General features: G+C 40.2%; 1 protein-coding gene across 2 annotated transcripts in view; it reads left to right on the plus strand.

Moving 5' to 3' along the window:
• LOC111323639 (hemicentin-1) overlaps positions 1-24,911 on the plus strand; it is a 33,174-nt gene that overhangs the window by 1,104 nt on the left and 7,159 nt on the right. The window contains exons 2-25 of one of the 2 annotated variants that reach the window (XM_022927034.2): positions 1,315-1,526; positions 2,967-3,297; positions 3,923-4,147; positions 4,511-4,768; positions 6,281-6,547; positions 7,845-8,099; positions 8,588-8,857; positions 9,252-9,521; positions 9,885-10,157; positions 10,614-10,892; positions 11,401-11,676; positions 12,554-12,802; positions 13,426-13,695; positions 14,957-15,208; positions 16,416-16,451; positions 17,259-17,519; positions 17,826-17,996; positions 18,630-18,800; positions 19,233-19,698; positions 20,329-20,510; positions 21,558-21,620; positions 22,677-22,799; positions 24,299-24,430; positions 24,733-24,873. In XM_022927034.2, the coding sequence (XP_022782769.2) occupies positions 1,315-1,526; positions 2,967-3,297; positions 3,923-4,147; positions 4,511-4,768; positions 6,281-6,547; positions 7,845-8,099; positions 8,588-8,857; positions 9,252-9,521; positions 9,885-10,157; positions 10,614-10,892; positions 11,401-11,676; positions 12,554-12,802; positions 13,426-13,695; positions 14,957-15,208; positions 16,416-16,451; positions 17,259-17,519; positions 17,826-17,996; positions 18,630-18,800; positions 19,233-19,698; positions 20,329-20,510; positions 21,558-21,620; positions 22,677-22,799; positions 24,299-24,430; positions 24,733-24,873 (5,433 nt within the window). The remainder of the gene's footprint in view (positions 1-1,314; positions 1,527-2,966; positions 3,298-3,922; positions 4,148-4,510; positions 4,769-6,280; positions 6,548-7,844; positions 8,100-8,587; positions 8,858-9,251; positions 9,522-9,884; positions 10,158-10,613; positions 10,893-11,400; positions 11,677-12,553; positions 12,803-13,425; positions 13,696-14,956; positions 15,209-16,415; positions 16,452-17,258; positions 17,520-17,825; positions 17,997-18,629; positions 18,801-19,232; positions 19,699-20,328; positions 20,511-21,557; positions 21,621-22,676; positions 22,800-24,298; positions 24,431-24,732; positions 24,874-24,911) is intronic. The other variant, XM_022927035.2, reaches the window with a different exon arrangement.

Raw genomic sequence — 24,911 nt, forward strand, 5'->3', positions numbered from 1 at the left:
TGTTTCATTATGCTCAGATGGACACTAATTGATGTGATATCTTGATGATCTTCAGTTTGTCAATTTCATACTATGATTGTGCGTGTTTAATGTATACTAACACTTTTGTTTACGTTGATTAAATTTCAACAAAATGATTTAGGGCGATTTATTGATCAATCGTTATATTTACTTCGAATAGTCCATTATTTCAATCGATTCCTTGCGAGTGTCGAACCCTTAGGCAGATAATGAAAATAAAATTAGGTCGTGTGAGTCTATCACTGTAACATATGTTAGCAATTTCGTTACACGCGGCTGTGAACAAGCTGCTGCGGCTTTCAGAATTGCTTTCATGTCGTGGGGATTTTTTGTATGCAAACTTACGAATAACGAACAGGAATCGTTTCTCTCAAATTTGTGCGAGTGTGCGTCGAACGTTGATGGAGGTAAAAATTGGCACGCGGAACGAGTTCACTGAGTGCGTCGGTGAGATAAGATGACTCTGATAATATAAACTGATCTTACCGGAAGCCTGCGGTTTCAACTTACAGCTCGTGTTGGTGTGGCATTCTACCGAATCTTTGCAAGTAGGCTTAATTTTCTGGAAGTTTTTCAGTTTTTTCCCAACTTTTAATTTGTTAATTTGTGAGATGAGACTGAAACAAAGCAGTTGACAAACTTGGGGAGAGGATTGGTGGCTTTGTGCATTGTGTTAGGGGACTGATCATGAATGAGGGGATCAGGATTGAAGTTATGCTCAGGGAGATCTAATATTGCAAGACAGCAGTTGTTTCTGATGTTTTCCTTTGACATTTTGCATGGGAAATTGGCACGGGGCCAGTAAGAAATGATCCCCGTGAGCATGCCTTAGGTTTGAGTGCTGTGTTCTTGACTTAATTAATTAGCCCTTTCACCCCCAAGATTTCATAAGTAATTCTTGTTACTGACTGCCATACAATTCTTATGTTGTTAGTTCAGGGAGTTTAGCATTGGATCAACTAATAATCCCTTAATTGATATTTTTCTTGATAATCATCACTTCTCTGCATAATATATTTATCGATGTTGTAAGGCAAAATTCTGTCTTGGTCATGCATGGTACTCAAACTGAAGCTAGGGCTTGTGACTTTATCCTTAAAACTATCCCTTCCAAGAGGACCAGGCGAGCCCCTCTTCCTGTCATGCTGGTAGGAACTGGGGATGTGTGTGAGGGATTCAGACTGCTTAGCCTCTTGATTCACCGTGTTCTTTAATTTATGAATTTAGTTTGTGCTGAAGCTTGTAATTAAAGAAGTTATATGTTACCATATTTCCTTACCATTCAACTTGCAGCCTTTATATCAACAGATGTGGGTCCAGCCATTGTGACAACAAGTCCAGAGAAGTTCCAGGAACGTCTAGACAATCTGTTTGTTCAAGGGGGAGGGGATTGTCCAGAAATGTCCTTGAATGCAATCATTTTAGCTCTAGAAATCAGCTTGCCTGGCTCTTTCATATATGTCTTCACTGATGCAAATGCAAAGGACTTTGATCAAACTCAAAAGGTGACAGTGAAATTATTTGCACTTTATACCTTCTGAGGTACTTTACCTTGATTTAGTTTAACTCTTCTTCACACACCAGCATCAGTATCTACATCTACATTTATGTTCAGTCAGTAAAATTGTATAGAAATTGCACCAACTATTTACAGCTAAAAAATAATGTCTAGAACTATATATTATGCTCTCTATATGAAAGTTAAGGGAAGAAATAGAAGATCTAATTATTGTTATTAATTAAATAATTTAAAAGCTCAGATTTAAAATGTTCAAGGGTGGTGGAGTTGACAATGTCCTTAGGTAAGCTATTCCAACTTCTTATAGTTCTGGGAAAAAAAAATAAAAATAAATGTTCATAGTGGCTTTCTCTTGAATGTATCTAAAATTTTGGCAGCACATGTTCTAAGTGCAGTGCTTGGGCACAGGTAAAAATTAGTGTGCAATTATTTTTAACACATTTCCTAAGGTGTTTACAAAAGAATTTGTTTAACCCTTTATCCCCAAGGGTGATTAACATATCATTTCTCCTAACAGTATTACCCCTGAATCAAACATAAAAGTCATGAGAATAAAGGATATGATCGGCCTCTTGATTGTTGAATTGATTGTTGAAGCTCTTGATTGTTAAACAAATTCTCCTTTTCTGCCCTTTAGGAAATGCATAGAGAACAGTATGGGGAATATATATACTGATCTTAGGGTGGAAAGGGTTAGCAATCTAGAGCTTGTTTTGTCTTTGATCATTTATTTTATTCTTGTGACCTTAATGTTTGAATTGGGGATGGTGTTGTATGGAGAAATTGGATGCTTGTCACTCCCAAGGGGTTAAAGGTTAATGGGTTAAGATATCCACACACCAGAATTAATGTGAAATTAAATCAAATGATTGTAGCCTTATGGTCATGTTATTGTTCTTGTGAATACAGTGAAATTTACTTAAAGTAAATAACAGATATGCCAATCACTGCAAATTTGAAATATGGAGGTAATGATTTGGAAAGGGTACCACTCCTCTTAAATGTTTTTAAATTTACCTTTCTGTCCCAGTCTCTCTTTGAAACTGTAAATAGCTTATCTTTGAATGGGAATTTTTTTTTTTTTTTTCAGTAGAGCTGAAATGAACATGATTTCTTCTCTGTTAACTGTTAAAGTTTTTTGGGGGAGCTGCAGTGGCCTAACTGTCAGTGCATTGAACTACTGGTCAGCAGGTCCAGTCTGGAGAACTGACCAGGTCATCATGTTGTGTTCTTATACAAGATGCTTGACTCTCACATAGGATCTTTTCATTAAAGGGTATAGGATCTGGCAAACTGTCAGTAGCCCTTGATAAAATGAAGGGGTGTAACCTAAAGTAGAGAGAGATCCAGATTATCCACAAGGATTGGTTCATTATTTATTATGAAATTAGCAATCTCCATTGCCTTTGATTAATTATCTTGCCAGGTGCTCAAGTTGATCCAGCAGAAGCAAAGTCAAGTCCTCTTTGTAATTACTGGAGACTGTGGTAATCAGACCATCTCTGGAAGCTCAACAGCATATGAGCTGATATCGGCTGCTAGTTCTGGACAAGTGTTTTATTTAAAGAAAAAAGATGTTAACCAAGTTTTAAAGTTTGTAGAGGAAACTCTTCAGGTGAACAGGGTAAACCTTATTTCAACTGACACTGGACATGCTGCAGACAAAACATACTATGTTCCTGTGGATAATGCTTTGCTGGAGTTAAACATTGCTTTAAGTGGAGAGCAATCAACATTGGATCTGTATCATCCTGATGGTAATTTGTGGTTTTCTTATTTTTTTTTTTTTTCAAGATTTTAGGCCAGTTTAAATTGTTAAGAGTGATGTATATTACGGTACTTGATCTTGATGCGAAAAACCATTTCAGACCTCTCAAGCTTGGTTAATTGTTCCTGTGCCTAGAAACCAGAGGCTTCCATGAGTTCCATTGCCTGTTGTCCCCAATCACAAGTCCCCTTTTCTGGCAGCCTTTGGCTACTAAATTTTGAGCCAAACTCTGGATTGATAGGTTCCAGCCTTGGTAGGGTGTACTTTGTGTAAGTTGTTCTTTTGAGAGGTACTTCCCTCTGACAGTGCATCATGCGACCTAGGAGTTTAAAAGGGAGCCGACAAATTGTAGAGGGATTTCTATGGGCATGGTGTATAGGTTGCCCATGATGAACTAGCAATTACGGCAAATCAACATGGAAGTTTTGCAGTTAATTTAACTAGAAACATTGTTAATCATGACTCCTTTGTACAGTTGTTGGCTATCACATTCTGCTCTCACCCTTTTAAACCCCCCTTGGGGTGTCAGTGGAGAAACTTTCAACATGTCATTCATGGGATCAGTTCTTTGAACAATCTGTTTATCTATTTTTTTTTCTCATCATTTTAATCAGGTCATCTTTTCACTGAAGATTATGAACTTGAGAAGCTCTTGAGTCTGAGGGGAGCAAAGATTGTCTCTGTGAAGAATCCCCAGCCCGGTCTCTGGAAACTGGTGGCAAGTAGTAATGGGAGCCACACCTTGAGAGTGACTGGTTTTAGTTCTATGTCTTTCACAAGTGGCTTTGGGGTGCAGCCAATTAAAAGTGTGAATGAAGCTCTGCCACAGCCAGTTGCTGGTTAGTAATTTTGTTTTAATGGGATTGATAGCCTAAAATGTAGGAAATTTTTATGGTGAAGGAGAAGGAGTTGCAATATGAGACAGAGGTGGAGATGGAAAGTGGAGGGGTGAGGTCCCTTTTCTCTCACCATTCCCCTCTCCCCTTTTACCCTCCCTATCCCTCTTTCGCTGGTTGAAGGTACTCAGTATATCACATCCTACAGTTGTTCACTTACCCAGATTTTTAAACCTTATCTTGGACCGTGTAGGTAAAGGTAACTCCCTTGTCAGTTTAACTTTGCTGAGACATGGTTGTTTGGGTAAGAATCGTCAAATAATTGTTTAATTGTCTCTTTTGATTGATTCACTCTCCACTTTAAAGGTTTTAGGAATTTTGTCCTAGTCAAAGTACATGGACTGAAACCTCCTGGAAGACCTGAACGAGTTGAGATACTGGACTTGCAAGGTGGTCTGATTGGTGAAGTACCATTTAGTCCTCAAATCACGGATGAATTTACATTTGATTGGGAAAATTTTGAACCTCCTAAAGGACTATTTTACCTGCGTGTGATTGGTGTAGATGATGATAGCAATGTTTTCTACAGGGCTAGTCCAACAGCCCTTAGTGCAGTGCTACCAGGTTTGCATGATACTTGCATTTTATCACTTGGCTCATTGAGATGCTGAGACCATTCATTTGTTAACCCTTTCAAGGTTATGAGTGACCAGACTCTAATTTCTCCTTACAGAAATACTGGTGAATCATTTGAATGAAGATCTTGCAAAGGCAGTGGAGCATTTTGAAACATGGGAGGGAGGCTTATCTCTCACCCAGCCATGCATATATCCCTACTCAAATTTTCTAAAATGCCCTTCCCTTTGTTCATTGACACAAGCAAACATCTTTGCATTTGTTACAGTTTTGAGTGTGTCTGTAATAAATTTGTGACTTACTTTCATTTTTTCTAGCTCATTCTAAAATCTTTCAGCTTAGCATTCGATTGCATTCCCACAGACAAAATTAAATCATGTCTACATTCCCAGATGCACTGTCTAGTTTAATAGAGAATTTCTGCAGTTGATAAGCTTCTTGAACACAGGCTGGAGCTGTTCAAAAACTTTTTTTACGACATATTATTTCACCAAACAAGATGCTGATTTAAGGATTTATGAAAAGATCAGGAGATTGATTATTTCTACCAATTTTTATGGTGTGTTAGAGATATTTTCAGCACCAAAAGGTGGGGAGTGGGAGGGGGGCATACCTGCCAACCCCCAGAGTACAAAAGTCTTGAGATGTCTCAATTCGACCAATGTAAACTGTGCACAACAACCTGAACTGCTCCAAATTTGTATCATGTATTGTACAATTTGATTGGTTGATTTCTGACCAATTACGATACTCGTTAAATGTATATCGATTTGTTTGCTCTGTTTTACTTTTTCCGATTGAGAACAGCTTAAATAAGAGCACTAAATCCTTTTTGACGCCTTGAAAACAACTAAGTTATTGAAAAAAAAATTGGAAAAATCCAAGGTAGGTATTTCCCAGGAGATTTGGTGCTCTAACCAGCAGACTGGGAGATTTGATGAAAAACTTGGAAACTCCCATGAAAACTGGGAGAGTTGGCAGGTATGGGGGGGGGGGGGGTGCTGTGGCCCCCTTGCCCCTACTGCTCTGCCACTTATGTCATTAGAATAAAGGAAATGATTGCTAGCATAAGAAGCTTTCATTGTCAAACAAATTCTATCTATCAGTACCAAAGGAAATGTATAGAGAATTCTATGGAGATTATTAATTCTGATGTAAGGGCATGAATGGTTAATGAAAGACAGAAATCTAAAATAATTGATTTTTTTCTCTTGAAACATAAAGATGCATGAAAGGTTTTGGGTACATGGATGTGGTTTATATTGGAAACATTTCATGAACTAAAGTTTACTTTAGTTTCAAGCAAACTGCTGCGCAAGAATCAATTACAATCGTACTATTAGCACTCACTTTGGAGTAAATTAAGTTGTGAAGTTCTGATGATAATTCTGCAGTCTTGAGCAAAGATGCCTTTTTTCCTTAAGCCTCCTTGGAAGTCCGAGAGATAATGATCTCCTTTTCCAATTTGAGCAGTACATAAATACCTTTTTTATATTCTAGATCCTCCTATTGTCACAGCACCAGCAAGTATTGAGGTCCTTCCAGGTGCTACAGTGGAATTATGGTGCAGTGTACAGACTGGAGCTCCTGCAAAGGTCCAGTGGATTGTGGACAGAAGAGCCCTTGGGCCTGTGGCGACACGCATAGGATCAGCAAATGTCACTTACATCATTACGTCAGTCACAAGCAGGGATCATGGTCCATACACTTGCTTTGCCAGTAATGTGGGAGGAACAGCTAGGGCCACTACTACTGTTGTTGTTAAAGGTAAGACATTTGCCTCTTCATGAAACTCAGACAACCTTATGCCCCACAATTATGCATCTATGAATTTGAAACTCCAGCATTGCCCCCTCCCCAACCCCCCCCCCCCCACGGCATTTCAACTTTTGACAAATAGTTTGTTAAAATTCCTGCCCCATGGGGCCAGAATTGTGTTTAAGTGCTGTTCTCAAGTGCCAAATTTGATGGTTAAGTTTCACATAAAATGCAAAATCAGCATCCTTCAGGCTTGACTGTTTTACTCATTGACCAAGCTTTAAAAGCTAGACTTGGTTAGACCTTTTCGTCTGACCTGTTTGCTCACAAAAGTGAACTCTTTACCTTTCCTTGTATTCCCCTGGTAGGACTTGACACTCCTAGTTCAAATTCCCCACCCCACCCCAGCTAGGCATGGTTCAAATTCCCCATCTCCACCAGTCAATGTTCAAATTCCTCACCCCCCCTGGGCATGGATGACGGTCAAATGCCTATGAGTTGCTCAGGGAGGGAGAGATGTTGAAGCTTCCAATTGATCAGTGCATAAGGCCAGCTGGCAACACCAGTAAGGGAGGCTGAACCTTCAAATCTCCACTGAATCACTAGCTATGAAAAGTGTCCTCTAAATACTGGTTTAGATTTTCATTGTTGGGTGTGATCAAATGGGATGCTTTTGCGAGTTCAAAGGGCCTAAGCTTCAATTAAGCCTGGTCCAACAAACTGGCTTGGTTTCCAAGATTTCACCCCTTCAAACTCTCAAGGATTTCATATGAGAAGACACGGTAGCCTAATGACACCCTTTGGTAATTGGGCCGGAAAATTTTGATATTAACTCTTGTGTGATTACACCTCTCACTAACTATGCTGAATTTTTCCAAATCTGAACAATGATCATGTTGAAATCACAGCTAATTCTCTTAAAGGTTAAACTTCTCTCTGAAAAGTGAGCAAAAAATGTCTTCTTCTTACCTTGCCCATTTGTTGGACTTAAACCAAAAAAGGCCCTATCAGACCTTAGGCATGGTGATATGATCCACCCTTCTTATATATAGGGCTGGGCCATCCTTTTAACAGATTGATGCCACAGCCAATGATATGATGATTAATTCAACCTGTACCAACCTAGAAATTTCACTCTGCTGGGCCATCCTTTTAACAGATTGATGCCACAGCCAATTAATTGATTCAACCTGTACTAACCTAGAAATTTCACTCTGCTGGGCCATCCTTTTAACAGATGGATGCCACAGCCAATGATATGATGATTGATTCAACCTGTACTAACCAAGACATTTTCACTCTCTAGTTCCACGACCAGTTGTCATTAACCAAAATACAAGCCTGACACTTGTTACTGGTGATGCTGTCAGTTTTAGTTGTGCACCAGACGTTGGCCCCCCTTTTAAAGTTGTGTGGCGAAAGGATGGCAGTGAATTGACTCCGCAAGCAAACAATTCCCTTCTTCTACACATCCAGAGGCGGAATGATAGTGGAAGGTACGAATGCATTGCCACAAACACAACGAAAGAAGAAGTTCTGGTCGTAGATGTAGTTGTTTATGGTGAGTAGAAGATTGTGATCTCTTTAGGATTTCTATCTTTTAAGTTGCATCTTTTTGAAAGATATCAAGTGTTTTTACTGAATTCAACAGGGAAGAGCTCTTTGTGATAGAAATTGCCCTTGTCAGGGAAGCGCTGGCATGTACATGTGCTGCCTAGATATTAAACCGTTTTGTTTTTCAGCATTTCAGAAATTGTACCCGGGGTTGTCGCTAAGCGCCGGCTTCCGGCGGAATTCACTGGAAGAAAAAGCGACGAATGTAGGCTGGACTTTTGGCCGGCAATCGCTTGGTAAAGCACAACTGGCACTTCTGAGGTTACACACTTGCAATCGTTCACCACCTTTGAACTAGCTCACTTAAAATTTCAGCCGGTAGCGTAATTTCTCAGCCACAACCTGTGTACCTATGACCATGACTTTCCTAATAGCAGGTTTGAAGTAAATCTGTTTTAATCTCAAACTCCAGTTTCTCTCTCCATTCGTTTTTAGTACAGCCATCTGTTACAGTTCGCCCGCCTACCAAGACCTTCCGAGCTGGAAATAGTCTATCAGTCAAATGTCAGGCTAGTGGATTTCCTGCGCCAACCATCATGTGGTATAGAGAAGGTTTTCCGCTGGAATTAAGTGAGAGGATTATTGCCAAGGAGGATGGCGAGCTAGTTATCAACAATGCTCAACTGTCTGATGTAGGAGATTATGAATGCATTGCGTGGAACATTGCAGGGCAGAGCCAAGCCTCTTTAGAACTGCTCTACACAGGTTAGATGATTGAACTCTCACCAAACTTCAATGAATGCCTTGTACAGAATGCATTTCTTCGAATGATAAAAGTAGATTATTTGGAAACGGGATCTTACACAGGGTCTCAACTATAATTGCAATTTGTACTGAACGATCCCAAGCCGAAATGAGTAACAATGCTATGTTGTAAACAATTGCTTAGCGTTATCACTGCTGCATTAACGTTTCGGCCTTGTTCTTTTATAAACTTTTTGTCAGGCAGAGGGGAGAGAAACTTGCAGTTGTAACAATGCGTATTATTAGAGAGTTGTGGGGAGGAAGGGAAGGGAGGGGGCTTAAGAAAGGGAGTGGGACCGACTTAGTGGAGTGTCTACAGTGGTAGTGGTAATGTCTTATCTTGCTTTCTCTACAGTACCACCATCAGTGTTCGTAGATCAGGAAGAAGTGACTGCCAATGCTGGTGAGACCATCACAATTCATTGTACAGCAAATGGTACGCCTAGGGCCATGATCACGTGGTATAAGGGACAAGACAAGATCACTGCCAGCAGGCGAATTGCTATCAGTAGCCAGGGTCATCTGGTTATCAATGCTGTGGGATTGAAGGATGGTGGATATTACACGTGTCTTGGCAACAATACCGCTGGGGAGGACTCGGTCACTATAAGTATACAAGTGCAGAGTGAGTTGAGATGTTTTTTCCTTGTGGATTTCGTAAATGTCAGATATAGTAAAACCAAAATCGAGGTAATGATAACGGCTAATTTGACAAAAGGATATATTTCAATCAGCCTATGTCAGAGTAAACTCGCACAGTCATGAAACTACCTAATCTTAAATTATTCGCTAGACGTTCGCCTGCCAAAGAATCCGTAGATTTGTCTAATTTTCCTGAAGAGTCTTGGTTTGACGGAGACCTTAACCATGGAAGCACGAACTTGCCTCAACTTTGATCCTTCCCCTGGGACTGGTGGAATGAGAGAATTACCAAAATTGTTTCTTGAGGAGAGTCACTGTTTCATTGAGTTTTTCTTTATTTATACAGTTCCTCCACGCGTATCAGTCGACTATGATGAGGTTCCTGTGATTCTTGGAGAAACATTGGTGTTACAATGTGCAGCAGTCGGTGTACCAATGCCGACCATTACATGGGTGAAGGATGATAAGCCCTTAAAGTCAAACGACAGAATCAACATCACTGATGATGGAACACTGATTATCAGGGATGCTATTCCACAGGATGTGGGAGAGTACCATTGTGTTGGAAGAAGTCCAGCTGGAACAGATAGAGCGCTGGTTATTCTTTGGGGAGAGGGAGGTTTGTGTAGAAAGCGAATGAATTTCATTTATCTGTTTTATGATAAGAAAAAGAAAATTGATTGCTGATCCTAGCACTATGCCGGAAACTTGTCATGACACGAAATTTATTTCTTTACAAAATGTTATCAAATTTTTCTACGGGGAAAGAAGAGCCCTTTAAAATTTGCCTCGCTTGTAATGTGTGACTTCGTGGCTCAGTTGACCGCTGACACAAATCCTCGAGCCACAGTTCTGTCGTCGGGGGACTTTAGCCCAAGTCACTAGAATCTGGGAGGCCTGGGTTCGAATTCCGTCGAAGCCTCAGCTTTGGTAGTGCTTCTTTCTTTCTTGTGTGCTTGTGCTACGCAGTGACAATAAAACCAAACTTGTTGGAATATGTTCGTGTGCAACAAACGTATTTAACAAGGATATCACTTTTCTAAATTGTTAATTATTTCAACATTTTACGTTCTAGTTCCTGCTAGTATAACAACTCGGCCTTCAGATAAAACTGTCACCTTTGGTGGTAATGTAACATTCACTTGTCGAGCGGAAGGAGTGCCTCAACCGCGCATCACCTGGCAGAACAGTTTAGGAATTGCCGCTGACGCAGATCCTCGAGCCACAGTTCTGCCGTCAGGTGACTTGTTCATACAGGACATAGAACTCAAGGATGCTGGGAGATATGTGTGCAATGCAGAGAACCGTCTGGGGAGAGATTCAGTCCAGGTCACTCTCATTCTTACGGGACTTAGTAAGTCTGCTGTACTATCAGTTCTTTAGCTGTCATTGAAGTCCAGTGCACAGGCCTCTATGCGAATCACAGGCAATAAGTAGCAGTCTTTAATTTTGAAGTATATGTATGACTTCAGGCCGCAGCAGTTTTTTGCCAAAAATTACAATGGCGTATGATGCAATGATCGTCTCCATTGGGGAGAAACACTGTACATCAAGCCAAAGAAAGACTTCTCCATTTAAGAGATGGTCATTTTTCTGCGACACACAAAACTACCTGCAACTCAAAGGAAGCTACGAAAAGATAGCTTTGCAAGATTGAAAAAACAAGCTAAACCGAAAAAATAAAACGCTTAACTAATGACCAACTTCCAAGAAAAATTATGCCTAATTTTTCAAAAATACAACCCCTGACGTAGATCACCTCGTAAGTTTTTGTTGAAGTTACTTATGATTTGTTCCACTATCAAGTAGTATATTTTTTTCAGTTGGAATGTATTCATGGTACTTCATTTGTATTCTCTTAGCACCACCTGCAATAACCAAACCAGATAAGACCACCATTATTACTGACAGAGGTAAAACAGTTAAACTTCGGTGCCCAGCAATCGGTAACCCCCGGCCCACGATCACTTGGCAAAAGAACCGACGGCCGATTTCCATAGACGGCGTCAAGTTCAAACAGGCAGATGACGGGTCGCTGGTGATCAGTTCATTGCTGCCTTTTGATTCGGGAACTTACCTGTGCACTGCAAAGAACCCCACTGGCCAAGATTTTCTTATCCTCACTCTCTATGTGTACAGTGAGTTTTAAATTTCATTTGTACGTGTTCTCAGTGGCGAGTTAAAGTGAATTGTCCCTGTATCTGCTTAAGTGAATATTACCAACTTATTAAGGTGGATTTCGATCGAGTGTCATAGAATCAATGAAATTGTCATAAAGAACCAACGAGAACTGCAGCTGAATTCTTGTAAACTGGACAAGTGTTACATCCAATTGGTTGGGAGCCAAGCGATGCAGGTTTTCTGGACCAATCACAGAGCGAAGTCAGGCAAAATCATGGAATCCCGATGCATCTGATTGGTTCAAAGAGTAACGCAGGTTTTCTGGACCGATCACAGAGCGAAGTAAAACAAAACTATCGCAATCCTGTATTGATTTTGACACGTAATCGGAAGACACGCTAGTTGTTTTTAGATTTTTCACAGTTTGCTCTTGATAATGGGCGTGATCAAACAATCGTTCTTAGTTTCAGGACTGAAAACTGAAAAAGCAAACGAAACAATTAAAAACCAAGAGAGGGGAATAATATGCAAAATTATGAAAAGTGAAGACATCAACAAGGGAAATATCGGCTTGACATATTAGCTCTCTTACCTAAAGTGGTATCTATCAGGCATGAAATTTTTTCTTATCATTGATTGCTGTAAGTTGCTCTTCCTGCTTTAAGATCTCAAAAGTGATTTAATTGTAGTTTTTCCATCCGTTAAACAAGAGACAATGAATGCATAGACAAACTTATCTGCTCAGGGGTTTTATATCTTGACCAAATTCTGCTGTTATTATAACTATTATAATCACCCCAATTATCATAATTGACACGCGGAAGATGCCGTAACCCAGAAACCTTTAAGAGTCAGCAAGGTATGGTTCGTTACTTCTTTCTTTATTTCATTTAGTTTCCCCAGAGATCATCAGACCACCCCCAAACCTGACTGTGGACGTTGGGGACTCCATATTGATGGAGTGTGTAGCAAGAGGTTTTCCCATTCCACGCATTCGTTGGTTCCTAAACAAGAAACCTCTTCCATACAATGGTTCTGTTATTGAGATAGCCAATTTATCTCTACAACACACTGGGGTGTATCTATGTGTTGCCGAGAATATGGCTGGAAATGACACTGCTACAGCTACGCTCTCTGTCATGGGTGAGTACCCTAAGTTTTACGAATTTGGTAGTCAATAACTGCACAAAGAAGTCATCACTGACAATGTTTCTAATTAAATTCGCCACGAGATTCCCATGTTAATTCGCCGTAATTGCTAGTTTTTCTCTTTACAATTTCTTGCCTCACTTTCGTTCTACATACTCCAAGGCCGCGCGAGGCGCCGTCAGAGTAAAGTTTCTCCTATATAGAACAACGCACAATTCACCTGACCAGGGTTGGAACCTTTGGATTTAAGATCCAGCCTGTTAATCACTAGCCACTCGTGTCTTCCTAAGTATTACATCACTTAAAGTGCTTCTCGATCGAGTGTCGAAAAACCATAAACAAAGTTATCACAACAGCCAATCAGAAGAGAGGAAAATACCTCTAAGAACCAATGAAAACTCTAAGGGAAAACAACCAAACTGCTTAAAGCGCGGGAAAACGCAGGCGACCAAGAGGTAATTGTTTTCAGTTTTGCATCTCATTGGTTGAGAGAGTGGCGCGAGTTTTCTGGACCAATAACAGACAGAAGTAACGCAAAACCAATGCAATCTCGGATTATTTTCAACACTCAATTGAAAATGCTCTATCGTTTATTCCTGTATTGTATTTACTGGCAGCTTCACCCAGTATAGAGCCCATGTCACCTGTGAAAGTTACCTCTGAACGTTGGACGGAATTGAAGTGTAATGCAAGTGGAAACCCAAAGCCTAAACTGACTTGGTTACGACAAGATGTTCCCATCGGTTTGAGCAACCCGAAGTATCTCGTTCTACCGTCGGGAAGCCTTCGTATTTTTGAAGTTAAACCATCGGACAGTGGAACATACACGTGTGTGGCCTCCAATCCGCTCGGTGTGTCTCGCCAGCCAGTGGAACTCTTTGTACAAGGTGAGATTTGTTTAAAGCTAGCAGAAGAATTTTTTTTCCCTTTCCAATGAAAGTGGAAAGGAAGTTTGATGGAAAGTGTTGAGATGGGTTGTAAGGAGGTGGCCTGTAAACAAAAGTTTTTCTGGACGGACAAATGGCAAAGAGGCAAGAAAAACCCAACGGGGATAATTAACCCTTTAATATCATAGGTGACAAATTACTCCTTAATTTTGGCGCGAAATTTCAGCGTTAATCTTTAATTTCACATGTGAAATTACAAAATTGCCATGGTAACATCTCTTGTATCTCGATCAGAGCCAAGATGGCGTCGAGATTAAAGACGGTGACCCTTGAAGAAGTTACGAAATTAAAAGAAGCGGCCGAAAATTATTAACAGGCACGAAGAATTCGAAAGGTAATTTTTATGAAGAAACTCAGAAAATTACGAACTTTAACAATAATGTATGCATTAAACGAAAACTATATTATTCTTCATGTTCTCCGTTTTCGATAGAATAAACCAGTAAAAACAATTACGGTTGTGAACGTAATTTGTCACCCACGATATTAAAAGGTAATCAAATGGTTTTCTCGTGAAATTAGGAAATTATTTCACTTGCGTTTTGTCAAATTTCTGATAATTTCCCTCGCCTAAAGGCTCGAGAAATTATCAGAATTTTGACAAAACGCGCGTGAAATTATATCCTAATTTCACTCGTCGCCATTTGATTACACATACTAATTCCCACGAGTGATCAGGACAGAATTTCTCCTCACCGATTTTAATACAATAACAAGTACACAGGTGATGAGAATAAAGAAAAATATCAATGAAGGGATTTAGTTGATCCAATACCAAATTCCCCAAACTAACACTATAAGAATTGTGTGACAGACAGTTAGGAGAATTGCTCATGAGATCTTGGGAGTGAAAGGGTTAAAAGTGAAAAGATTAGAAGTGACAAACTTGAAACTTATAGGCTAAATGTACAAGATCCAAAACCGTTCTTTTTTTTTTTTTGGTTATATCAGCTAAGTTGAAATTTTTAATTGGCTACCATAAAGAGATAAACGCTGACATTTCGAGCGTTAGCCCTTCGTCAGAGCGAATGACGAAGGGTTAGCGCTCGAAACGTCAGCTTTTTAACTATTTACGGTGGCCAATTTACAATTTCAACTTAGTTGATGTAACCAAATTACCTTGTTACCCTCACTGACGTAGCACCACAGTTTCTTTAGAAACTTATCCCCTTTATTCATTCGTTCTTTTTTTTGCTTGCAGTTTCACCCGAGATTATCAAGCGTCCTGAAAATATTTCCATCAACGAGGGTGACACCATTATCTTGGAATGTGAAGTGCGTGGGTTCCCTGTGCCTCGGATCACTTGGTATCGAAATGGTAGTGTTGTGGTTGCTAACGTTTCACTGGTGGAGATAACTGAAGCCAGAAAATCAGAACACGAGGGGATGTATCGCTGCGAGGCGGAGAATCCAGCTGGGAATGTTACAGCCAGTGCTTGGGTTGCAGTGAAAGGTCTGTTCAATGCAAACTGATATTACATTAAAGTTTTTCAACTGTAGTACTACTGGCATACATTTCCGCAGTTTAGCACGAGGAAAATTTTGCTTTCCTATAACTTGAAAAACTCTTTTCAAAGCTACTAAAGTTTGTCATTAGCAATAACTAAGTTCGACTCGTCGAGCAAAAGTGATGTTTGAGTTACTTGTTCTTAATTTGTTGCAGTACTTGAAAATGGACATTGTGGAGTTTTTTGCGTCATTTGTGAGAATGACTTTTGCCTTATATATGAAATTTACAATACCAAGGTCCTGAAAATTGGAATTGTCTCGCAATATCGATCACTGATTCGACTTGTAGCTTCTCTACATTTGAAAAAAAAAATTGATGGAATTTTTAAGGAAATGAGTCTGAATTGGCCAAGCTGCACATCCACAACCTAATTTCAAGCAACGACGGACGTTGCCTCCCCTATCCATAAGTCTGGTGGTTTCTTGGAGGTCTCCTCGCCCTATCATACTCCTGCATTTGTATAAACATTAATTCTAAAGTGGCTAATAAATGATGATGACGGTGATGTTTATGATATATCTACGACATTTATCCGATATCAGGGTTATGAATGTAACCTGGTATATTACATCATTACAGAAGTTTAATTTAAGTGTGGGCGATGAGTCCTAAAATTCCTTTGATTCGCCTGTTTTACGTTTAAGTAAAATATCTATAATATGTAATAAGTACAACATTTTATATCCACTTGTGGTTGCGAGATGACCTTTTTGCGTTAATGTTAGAGCGCTTTTCGATTTAGTGTCGTAAAACCGAAACCAAAGTAACTAAGCCGGCCAATCAGGAGAAAGGAAAATTCCCTGAAGAGCTAATGAGAACTCAATGTAAAAACAAGCGCGGGAAAAAGCGGGCGACCAAATCGTGATTGGTTTGAGTTTTACATCTGATGGGTTGCGAATGGCACTAGTTCTCAGGAACCATTACAGAGCGAGGTAAAGCAAAAACAATGTAATCCCGGATGAGTTTACTTTACTTACGAGTAGGTGAAGTGAACGAGCAAGAGATGTTATCAACTCAACACTAGACCATTAGAAAAATATTCTTACGTGGTCATGACTTGTGGATGTGTTTCTTTTCCTCTGTTTGTTCGCCTAGGAGCAGGTTGATGCCTATGTAATGCAAATTTTTGCTTCATTTCTGTGTTTTCTAGGAGAAGACCAAAGCGTTGCCCAAACAGGAAGGCCAGGTAAAGTTCAATTTATTACAACTCTTCTTTTCATCAAGATCAAAAGCTAGAATTCCCATAGCCTGCGAGCAACCCCCATCAATAGCGCTTCTTGGAGCGAACCAGCAGGAGGTCTGGTACCATCAGTGCTAGACTCTTGCAAAACCATTCCCAACTCGTCTTTAATCTTCCTGCGGGCGGAGAAACACGCGTCCTGAAGCAGTAATGAGGAGGGCCTGTTCTCAGGCTAAAATGACCATCCTATTCCAACTTCTCCTGCAGTCTGAGCCTGAAGCTTTCAGTATTACCAATCCTACTATTATACCGAAGGTTTGTCTCAAAACGGTCATTTCTAAACATTCGGATAAGGTGCTTTTAAAAAGAAGGAAAAAAAGGACAAAAAACGTAAGGCTTCGGTAAATGTTCCGTTTTAGCAGCACTACCAAAGGTCACCCAAGTAGAGAGCGATCATCCGATCGTAAAGGTTCGACTTCATTTTTAGAATCGCATAATTGAATAAAATCTCGCATTCTGATTGGTTAACGAAGCGAGGTATTAAGCGTGGAATTGTGAGTTGAAAACGAGGCCAAGGGATATTGTTTCGCGCTCAGGATAACAACAAACTATTATCGCTGTTTTCTTTTTTTATGCGATTATTCAATTGAAATAAAATCCATTACCTGACACGTGAATTCCGCACTCATCGCATCGTGATTCGTGCGATATCGGTTTTCGCTTGCAATTTAACGCGGAATTCCCTCGTCAGGTATAATGAATTTTCCCGTATTATTATTGTTATTATATGAATTGACCTGCTTATTTCCGCAGAGTTTGTGCATACACCACAGGACACCATAGTGGATGAAGGTGCAACTTTTGTGTGGGATTGTACAGCCGCAGGAAAACCAACCCCTTTCTTACTTTGGGCAAAGGATGGACAACCTGTGGATCAGCTTGAGCATATCACTGTCCTGGCCAATAACAGTTTAGTAATTAAAGGAGTTAAGTCTGACGATGGAGGACAGTATCAATGTAGCGCCAGTAATGGTGTCAGTGCTCGCGTGGTACAGGCAATGCTCACAGTTCGAGGTGAGATAACCGTAAGCTACAAGCTGTTCCAAAAACATTTTGATAAAAAAAAAGAAAAAAAAACAGCGTTGTTCATTAAAATCGAAAACCGATAAAACAAACAATGGGATTCAGGAACGATATTTTTAAATTTTATTTTTATTTGGTCATCGTCTTGATAAATGTTAAAAAAAAAAGTAAGATGTTGCCATTTAAAATGGCTTTGTAGTAGTCTTATTCTTTTTCTTTTCTGTGGCTTTTCTATTATTTTTTTTGCTAGGATAAGATTGTCACTGTTTTTGAAAAAGGTAATCCTCTTTTTCATAGTAAATGGGAATTGGAATGAATGGCAAGAGTGGGATCTCTGCAGCAGTTCGTGTGGATCTGGGTACCAGTATCGATACAGGTTATGTGACAATCCTGCGCCTAGCAACGGCGGTAAATTTTGCCCAGGGAATGATGTAGAGTCGCAGCTCTGTAATGTGCAATCCTGTCCGGGTAAGTGCAATGTGAGCCATTATTGTCGTGCTACTTGAACTCAAAGCTTGTTTCATCAGAGACCCTAACCCTCATGTCAGGCATGAGTAACCGCCTCCCGGTTAGCTCAGTGGATAGACCGCTGGACTGTAGTGCGGGAGGTCGAGTGTTCAAGCCCCGACCGGACCAACACTCAAGGTCTTAAAATAATTGAGAAGAATTTGCTACCTTTCTATAACATCAAGAAATGGTTAGATATTCTAGTCTTCTCGGATAGGGACGAATAAATGGAGGTCCCGTCTCCTGCAGGGTTGGGGCAGGAGACGTTAATTTCCCACACACGAGATTACTCTGTGATGGATGTCCTCCCCTGGGGTGGGACGGGTGGGTTAGGACAGCAGGTCCACATCAGCTATTACAGCTGCCAATTAATCAACCTGCTTAAACAAATAAATGAACTTGAACTATAAACACGCACCCAAGCAAGTGGAGGTGGGCATAAGCCAAGAACGAGATTTGCTCCGTGTGACATTCTTAAAGTGTTTACGAAAGAACACAGCACAAGGCGTTAGCCATCAGGCAATCGTGTCTGTCACTCAGCTTCATGCTTATGCTTTTCCCTATTTGCTTTTTATTGTTTGATGTTTATTTCAGTGAACGGAAACTGGTCCACATGGACAGATTGGACACTGTGTTCGAAAGTTTGTAATGGCGGGGAACAGACTCGCTCCCGAGAGTGCAATAACCCAGCGCCACAACATGGCGGTAATGACTGCTTGGGAGATAAGCGGGAAACAAGACCCTGTAACCTTTTCGCATGTCCTGGTAAGACTATTCCAAGTTTTCCTAGGTAGCGGAGGCTTTAACGTACATAGTTTATGTATCATGCAGTTGAGGTACGTAAAAGAAGAAATTATATCTGACTGTGGTTGTTGGTGATAACTATATAAGGTCCTTGACAAATGGCAAACAACTTCTTGCGAGCAAAAATATAGGTAACTCTCAAAATCCTTCTTATTCTCGAATTGATTGCTTCCATCCTTTTTTGTTCTTTTTCATGCTTTACGGACAGGGCCCTTTTGTTTAAAATAAGAATTGAAAACAGGTTAAAAATCGTAACAGCTGTCTCAACCATGTACAACGAGGTGGACAGCACTGCACTTGACTGGAATTGTTTGCAAATGAATAACGATGGGTGTGGTATTATTCGTTGTCACCCGCAAAATAAGTAATTACTAAGTGATAACCTTTTTTCAGATGGCGTCGGAGTCGCTATCGGACAAGTTCACGGAACCGTGAATAACGTGATGTTACCAACTCTTTTCCTATTGGCTAACCTCACTAAGACTCCAACCAATGAAACCCAAGTATCTTGTTCTATCAGCGGACTCCCTGGACCAATCAGAAACTGGCTTAAGACGTTGTCAATTCCATTAACCGCTCCTATATACTGGGCCACTGCAGAGGAAAAACCTAATGCAGAGAATGGTCTTACCATTACAAAAGGGCGCTTTGTGTACAAGACTTGGGTTCATTTTAGCTCAGGAGAAACCATGCTCATTGAACACGATGGAAAAGGGGTTAATGAAAAAGGCGTGTTTGTGGTGGATGTGGTCATCAAAGGAAAAACGCCTAAGATTGCATCTGATGATGAATTCAAATTTCCAGACTTTGCAGAAACGTTTGTTCAGACGGACGTTGGAGAAATAAGCTCTGCATCACAGTAAGTCTTTGTTATCCTTCCTTTTTCTACTTCAAAGTATCAATGTGACTTCTTTTTTTTTCTGATAAAGATGTTAGGGTCCAAACTCCGTTTGTTACTTTGCACAGAATGTATTGCATTTGCATTTGACTGGAAAGAAAGCGTTGAACAAACTTTAATTCCACTGATAAAAATAGGCAACAAGTTTGAGTTAACAAAAATTAACACTAAACAATTAAACCAGTGCCCTTGTCGACTTCAGATTCAATTTCAAGGTCTCTGAACACGATTGGCGAAACGAAAGAATACAAAACCTAGAAAGGAGAAAGGAACACAGACTTCTATTCAAAATGATTACTCTCTAGAAACTTCTCACAATTTTCTTGACTGGCGATCACATGCGCTTCGTGCCGTGAGTCAAGGAAAAAGTTATTTACGATAAAGAAAATAGCGAGCGAAAAGGCAACGCGCGAAAAATGGCGCGTGCGGCTATTTGGTTGTTAGGAAAACGGCTGCAGAACGACTGAGAACATTGAACTGTAGACTTACTGAAGAACTGTTTTGGTTTGAGACCCTGTTTAGTTTTTCTCCAAAAACTGTGTGCCTTCATGCGCATGCATTTACTTTATCCAATCGTTGTCTTCTTCGCAGGCGAGTTATTGATGTGAACGGGAAGCCTTTCCCTTTCTCGTGTAACTCCACCATACTCTATTCTCCTGATGATAAGCAGCGGATCAGATCGCTGTCTCAGACCGTACAAGTTTCTGCTGTGGATTATAGCTTTCCCCAGTCTGATACACTTAAGGTGGAAATGAGAACATCTATACAACGAGGTACGTGAGCTGTTTTCCTCTGTATTTGGGCTAAAATCACCCAGGAGTAAAGTAAACTCCTTGTAACTGACTTGGGAAGTGATAATATGTTCGAGTTACCGGGATAATTAACAAACCGACAGTGGTTTTGCGTAGCCTGAACTCTCATCGACAACGCTATTTCCTCATCACAGAAAAAAGTTGTGAGTCCACTGTCGATTTTGTTTTTAATCACCAAAATATCAACGTAACATAAAACGAATCTTTCAGTGCGTGACAAGTTGACGCGAGCAGCGTTGTCTGTACTCTTATCGACAACACTGAGCAATTGGCCAATCAGACTGCAAAGTCAAAGTCAAAGTCGTCTTTATTTAAGCTCCGACGAAGGGCTAACGCTCGAAACGTCAGCTCTTGTAATCGTTACGGTGGCCAATTTACCATTTCAACTTTGTTGATATATCCAAATTATTTCGTTACTTCCACCGACGCAGCCCCAAACAGTTTCTTTCGAAACTATCAGCCTTAATTCATTTTTATTTAAGCAGGGTGGCCGTTTCAGCACTAGGCTGGTATCAATAGGAGCCCTACGTAATTAATGATTACGCAACATTACCAATAGTAAATTTGGAGTAATCATGGAATAGGAAGTGACTGAAATGAATGATAGTTATGTGATATTTGAGATTTATTTAACAGCAAGGGTTAAAAGTGTAACGATGTTTTGCTAACGAAACGAAATAACAGATCAGAAGAGACAAGTGGTTGACAACTTCCTCTAATAATGATGATAATCATACTGATAATAATTAAGAGTCAATAAAATCTAGCGGCTCCACACTAATAATTAAGGAGGCGTTCTGAACCTCTGAAAATTCGTAAATATTTCAAGTATTTCTTTTTATGATATAACTGAGCGTGGAATGTAGAGAAAACTACAATAAACAATAACGTGATAGAGATAAAATAGGGCAAATCAACTGATATTCAATTGCTGCTTGATTCGAGTTACCCAACGGTACGAATTACAAAGAGTTGAGTGTAACATCAGTCTTTTGAATCTTGATCCAGCTTCAGTATCCGATCAATGCACAGAAGGTTTAGCTGTTCATCCCACCAGACAGTTTTGTGAAGGTAAAGCTTGTGTTACAGCGTATTTATATTTACCTTTGTGCGACCAGAATCAGTGTATTCACAATGGCCATTGGGAAAATAAGTTGATACAATCAAACCTGTATTTAGCGGTCAGTTGTCAATATCCAGAATGTTTCTCTTTAATCATTGTAATTTTCACCTCTATTAAGCGATCAATTCTATTTAAATGGTCGCAGTCACCCTTAACTAAGTCGTAACGACCGTTTTTGTATTATCCTCCGCCTACATTGAATGGTCACTTAAGGGAGGGCCACTTTAATGAAACTAAGAATAATTTTTCAAGTAATTTTTAATCCATGTTTCTCTCCCAAAATCAAAGTCAACTATGGCATAAAGTGGCGTTTTGTATCGTTTTTCAGGATACCTTCGTGGGTGACCGCTTAATACAGGGTCTGTATGTATTAAGGTCACGTGGTGAAAAGCGAATGACCAAGTCGCAATTTTCCTGACTCTTGTTTCTAATTGGTTGAGTAGCTGATCCGTTGACCAATCGCTCAGCGAAGTGAAACAGAACCAATTCCAATCTCATTTTACTTTGGAAACTCAACAGATTATTTCTACTGTATTTTGTTGTTTGTTACTTCGTCAGCAGCGCTTGCAATTTTCCTTGTTGTGTTTGTTTGTTTTTTTTTTTTTTAGTTAACTGGTCGTGTTTTCAAAATTTTTCCCTTCATAATGTGTTCATTCAAGAGACGCACTGGCCTAATGGTCAGTGCACTGAGGTCCTAGTTTAAGACCTAGCTGGGTCAATGTGTTGAATTCTTGGGCAAAACACTTTACACTCACAGTGCGTCTCACCCCTCAGGACTATAAATACGTTCCGGCAAATTGTCAGGGAAGCCTGATGAAATGCAGGGGGGGTAAGCTTGCGATGGACTAGCATCCCATCCAGGGGGGGGAGTGGTAATACTCCTAGTGGCTTTGTGCTAAGGAAACAGAGATAAACTCCGGCCGGGTGGGGACACTGGGCTCGAGTACAGACCAATGTGATCATTCAGCAATATATTGAATGCTGTCTTTTTGTTAAATGTTTAGATATCGATGAATGTGCTGCTATTCCTCGAGTGTGTTCTCATTTTTGTCAAAACTTTTTTGGATCATTCCGTTGTTCCTGTCCTGGTGGTCATGCTCTCGCCTCAGAAAATAAAACTTGTGAAGGTTCGTTAATCTTGAATTGTGTTACTCGTCTCTTCACGGACTTCATGTGTTTCAGTAAGGGATTTACCATTATATTTTTGAGTGTGGGGGGGGGGGGGGAGGGAGAAAGTGGTAGCATTTGGGTAATTTCCCTGGATACGATCTTTTTTCACCTTTTGGTTGTACAGTGTTTTCTTTTGAGAAGGGGAGGGGCTGTCTCTTTAGTCCACCGTAGGAAAAACTGTCATATCTGCGTGTGTCCTGTCAATAGAGGTTTTGCATGGCAGCCATGTTGCATGGCAGGAACAATATATTATTTTTCTCATGGGAAAAAATTTTCTTTCTTATGCAAAATATTTTCATTGTTCCTGCCATGCAACATGGCTGCCGTGCAAAACCTCTATTGAGTCTTCAATATGTCCTTGATCTGTCCCACTTTTTTTCTCTTGTGTAACGATTGTTATCTGCAGGTTGTTGTGCATGGGTTACGTTTGTAAGTGTTCTCTAACTAAGGAAGTTATCGTTGGATTTAAGACTTCTCGTTTTGGTCATGCTGCAATGTTTCCTGTGCTGTTATCTCTCATAGAGCACAGGTGAAGCCACTTTTGACCAGGTGTACTTGAAACTTGCTCCAAATAATGATCTTCAGCTTCGGAGGTTGAGAATCAAAGTCAAGCGAGCATACAATCTCGTAGCTTTGTGGTTACCCAGTAGTTGTAAAAGTTATTACAGTAGAAACATATTACAGAAGTCGTTTTTGGGCACTCATTAGTGATGGTATCTTCTGCTCAGCGGGGTTCCACGAACTGATTTTTACCTAACAATAATACTCACCCCTAAAGGACACAGGTCTCGTTTCCACTGAACATCTAAGGAAATTGAACCCTTTAGACCTTTAGACTCTAAGATTGATATGCGTATTCTTCACACTGTTCTCTATACATTTGGTATGGTGCTGACATGGAGAATTTGTTTAACGATCAGGAGCTTCTCTTGTGGTTGATCGTTTCCTTTATTCTCATAACCCTAATGTTTGATTCAACGCGGGTTAAAGGGTTAATATCTATCTTATTAACCAAGCGCGAGGGCCGTACTGGGAGAATATCGGCCCGAGGTCTTGACAGTACGGACCGAGCGCAGCGAGGTCCGCACAAAAAAGACCGAAGGCCGATATTCTTCCAGTACGGTCCCGAGCAAGCTTGGTTAATAAGAGATTTTATTATACGACTGAAGTTCAAAGGGACACAAGTGCGGTATCATTCGGGACCATTCAGGACAGTGCCCGGTCCAATACTGAGAGAATATTGACCGGCAATAGAGCATTTTGATTGGTTGATTTTAGTTATTGGTCCTCTGACTGCCCGAGTCGTGTAATAGAGTTTATTCATACCTTTTGTGGGGGCTTATCTTCCTAGGTTTGCTTCAATTTAAATAAAATGTGTTGTTATATGCCCACAATGAATTAATGTATCCCTGCATAACTTCCTTATAGACATAGTTTGGGATATCTTTTCTTCCAGATATAGACGAATGCACACTGGGTATTGCTTCGTGTCCTTCAGGTGAAGAATGTGTCAACACTGATGGCTCATACCGCTGTCGTGTCAAGTGCGCCGACGGATTTCTTATGACTGCAAATGACACCTGTGTTGGTAATTTTTGTGCTTCTCTTGTTTGACCGTGTACTTTTACTAGTTGAGCCGTATTTTGACGAGCCCGTAGTGCGAGTCAAAATACAAACAACGAGTAAAAATACTCAGCGATACTACACAAGAAAACGTCTAATAAGAGATTTATTATCCAACACACGGCCAAATTGTTATTTCAATGCGGGCGAATTTCTCTGGAGTACAAATACCGCGAGATATATTTGTACTCGTTTTGGGCGTTATTTGTACTCCACGAAGCACAGTTGGATAATAAACGTAGATATGTCACCCGTTTTTTCTCTCAGATATTGATGAGTGCGAGTTTGCAAATTCCTCGGACTCCCTTCACCGGAATGATCCCTGCTTACATCAGTGCGAGAATCTACCAGGATCTTACAGGTGTTATTGTAAGGACGGATATCACCTGAGGGAAGACCGATGTGAAGGTTTGAAAAAATAATCGTGATGTTGTTTTGATACGTGG

Source organism: Stylophora pistillata, chromosome 4 (assembly GCF_964205215.1).
Source record: "Stylophora pistillata chromosome 4, jaStyPist1.2, whole genome shotgun sequence".
NCBI lineage: Eukaryota > Metazoa > Cnidaria > Anthozoa > Scleractinia > Pocilloporidae > Stylophora > Stylophora pistillata.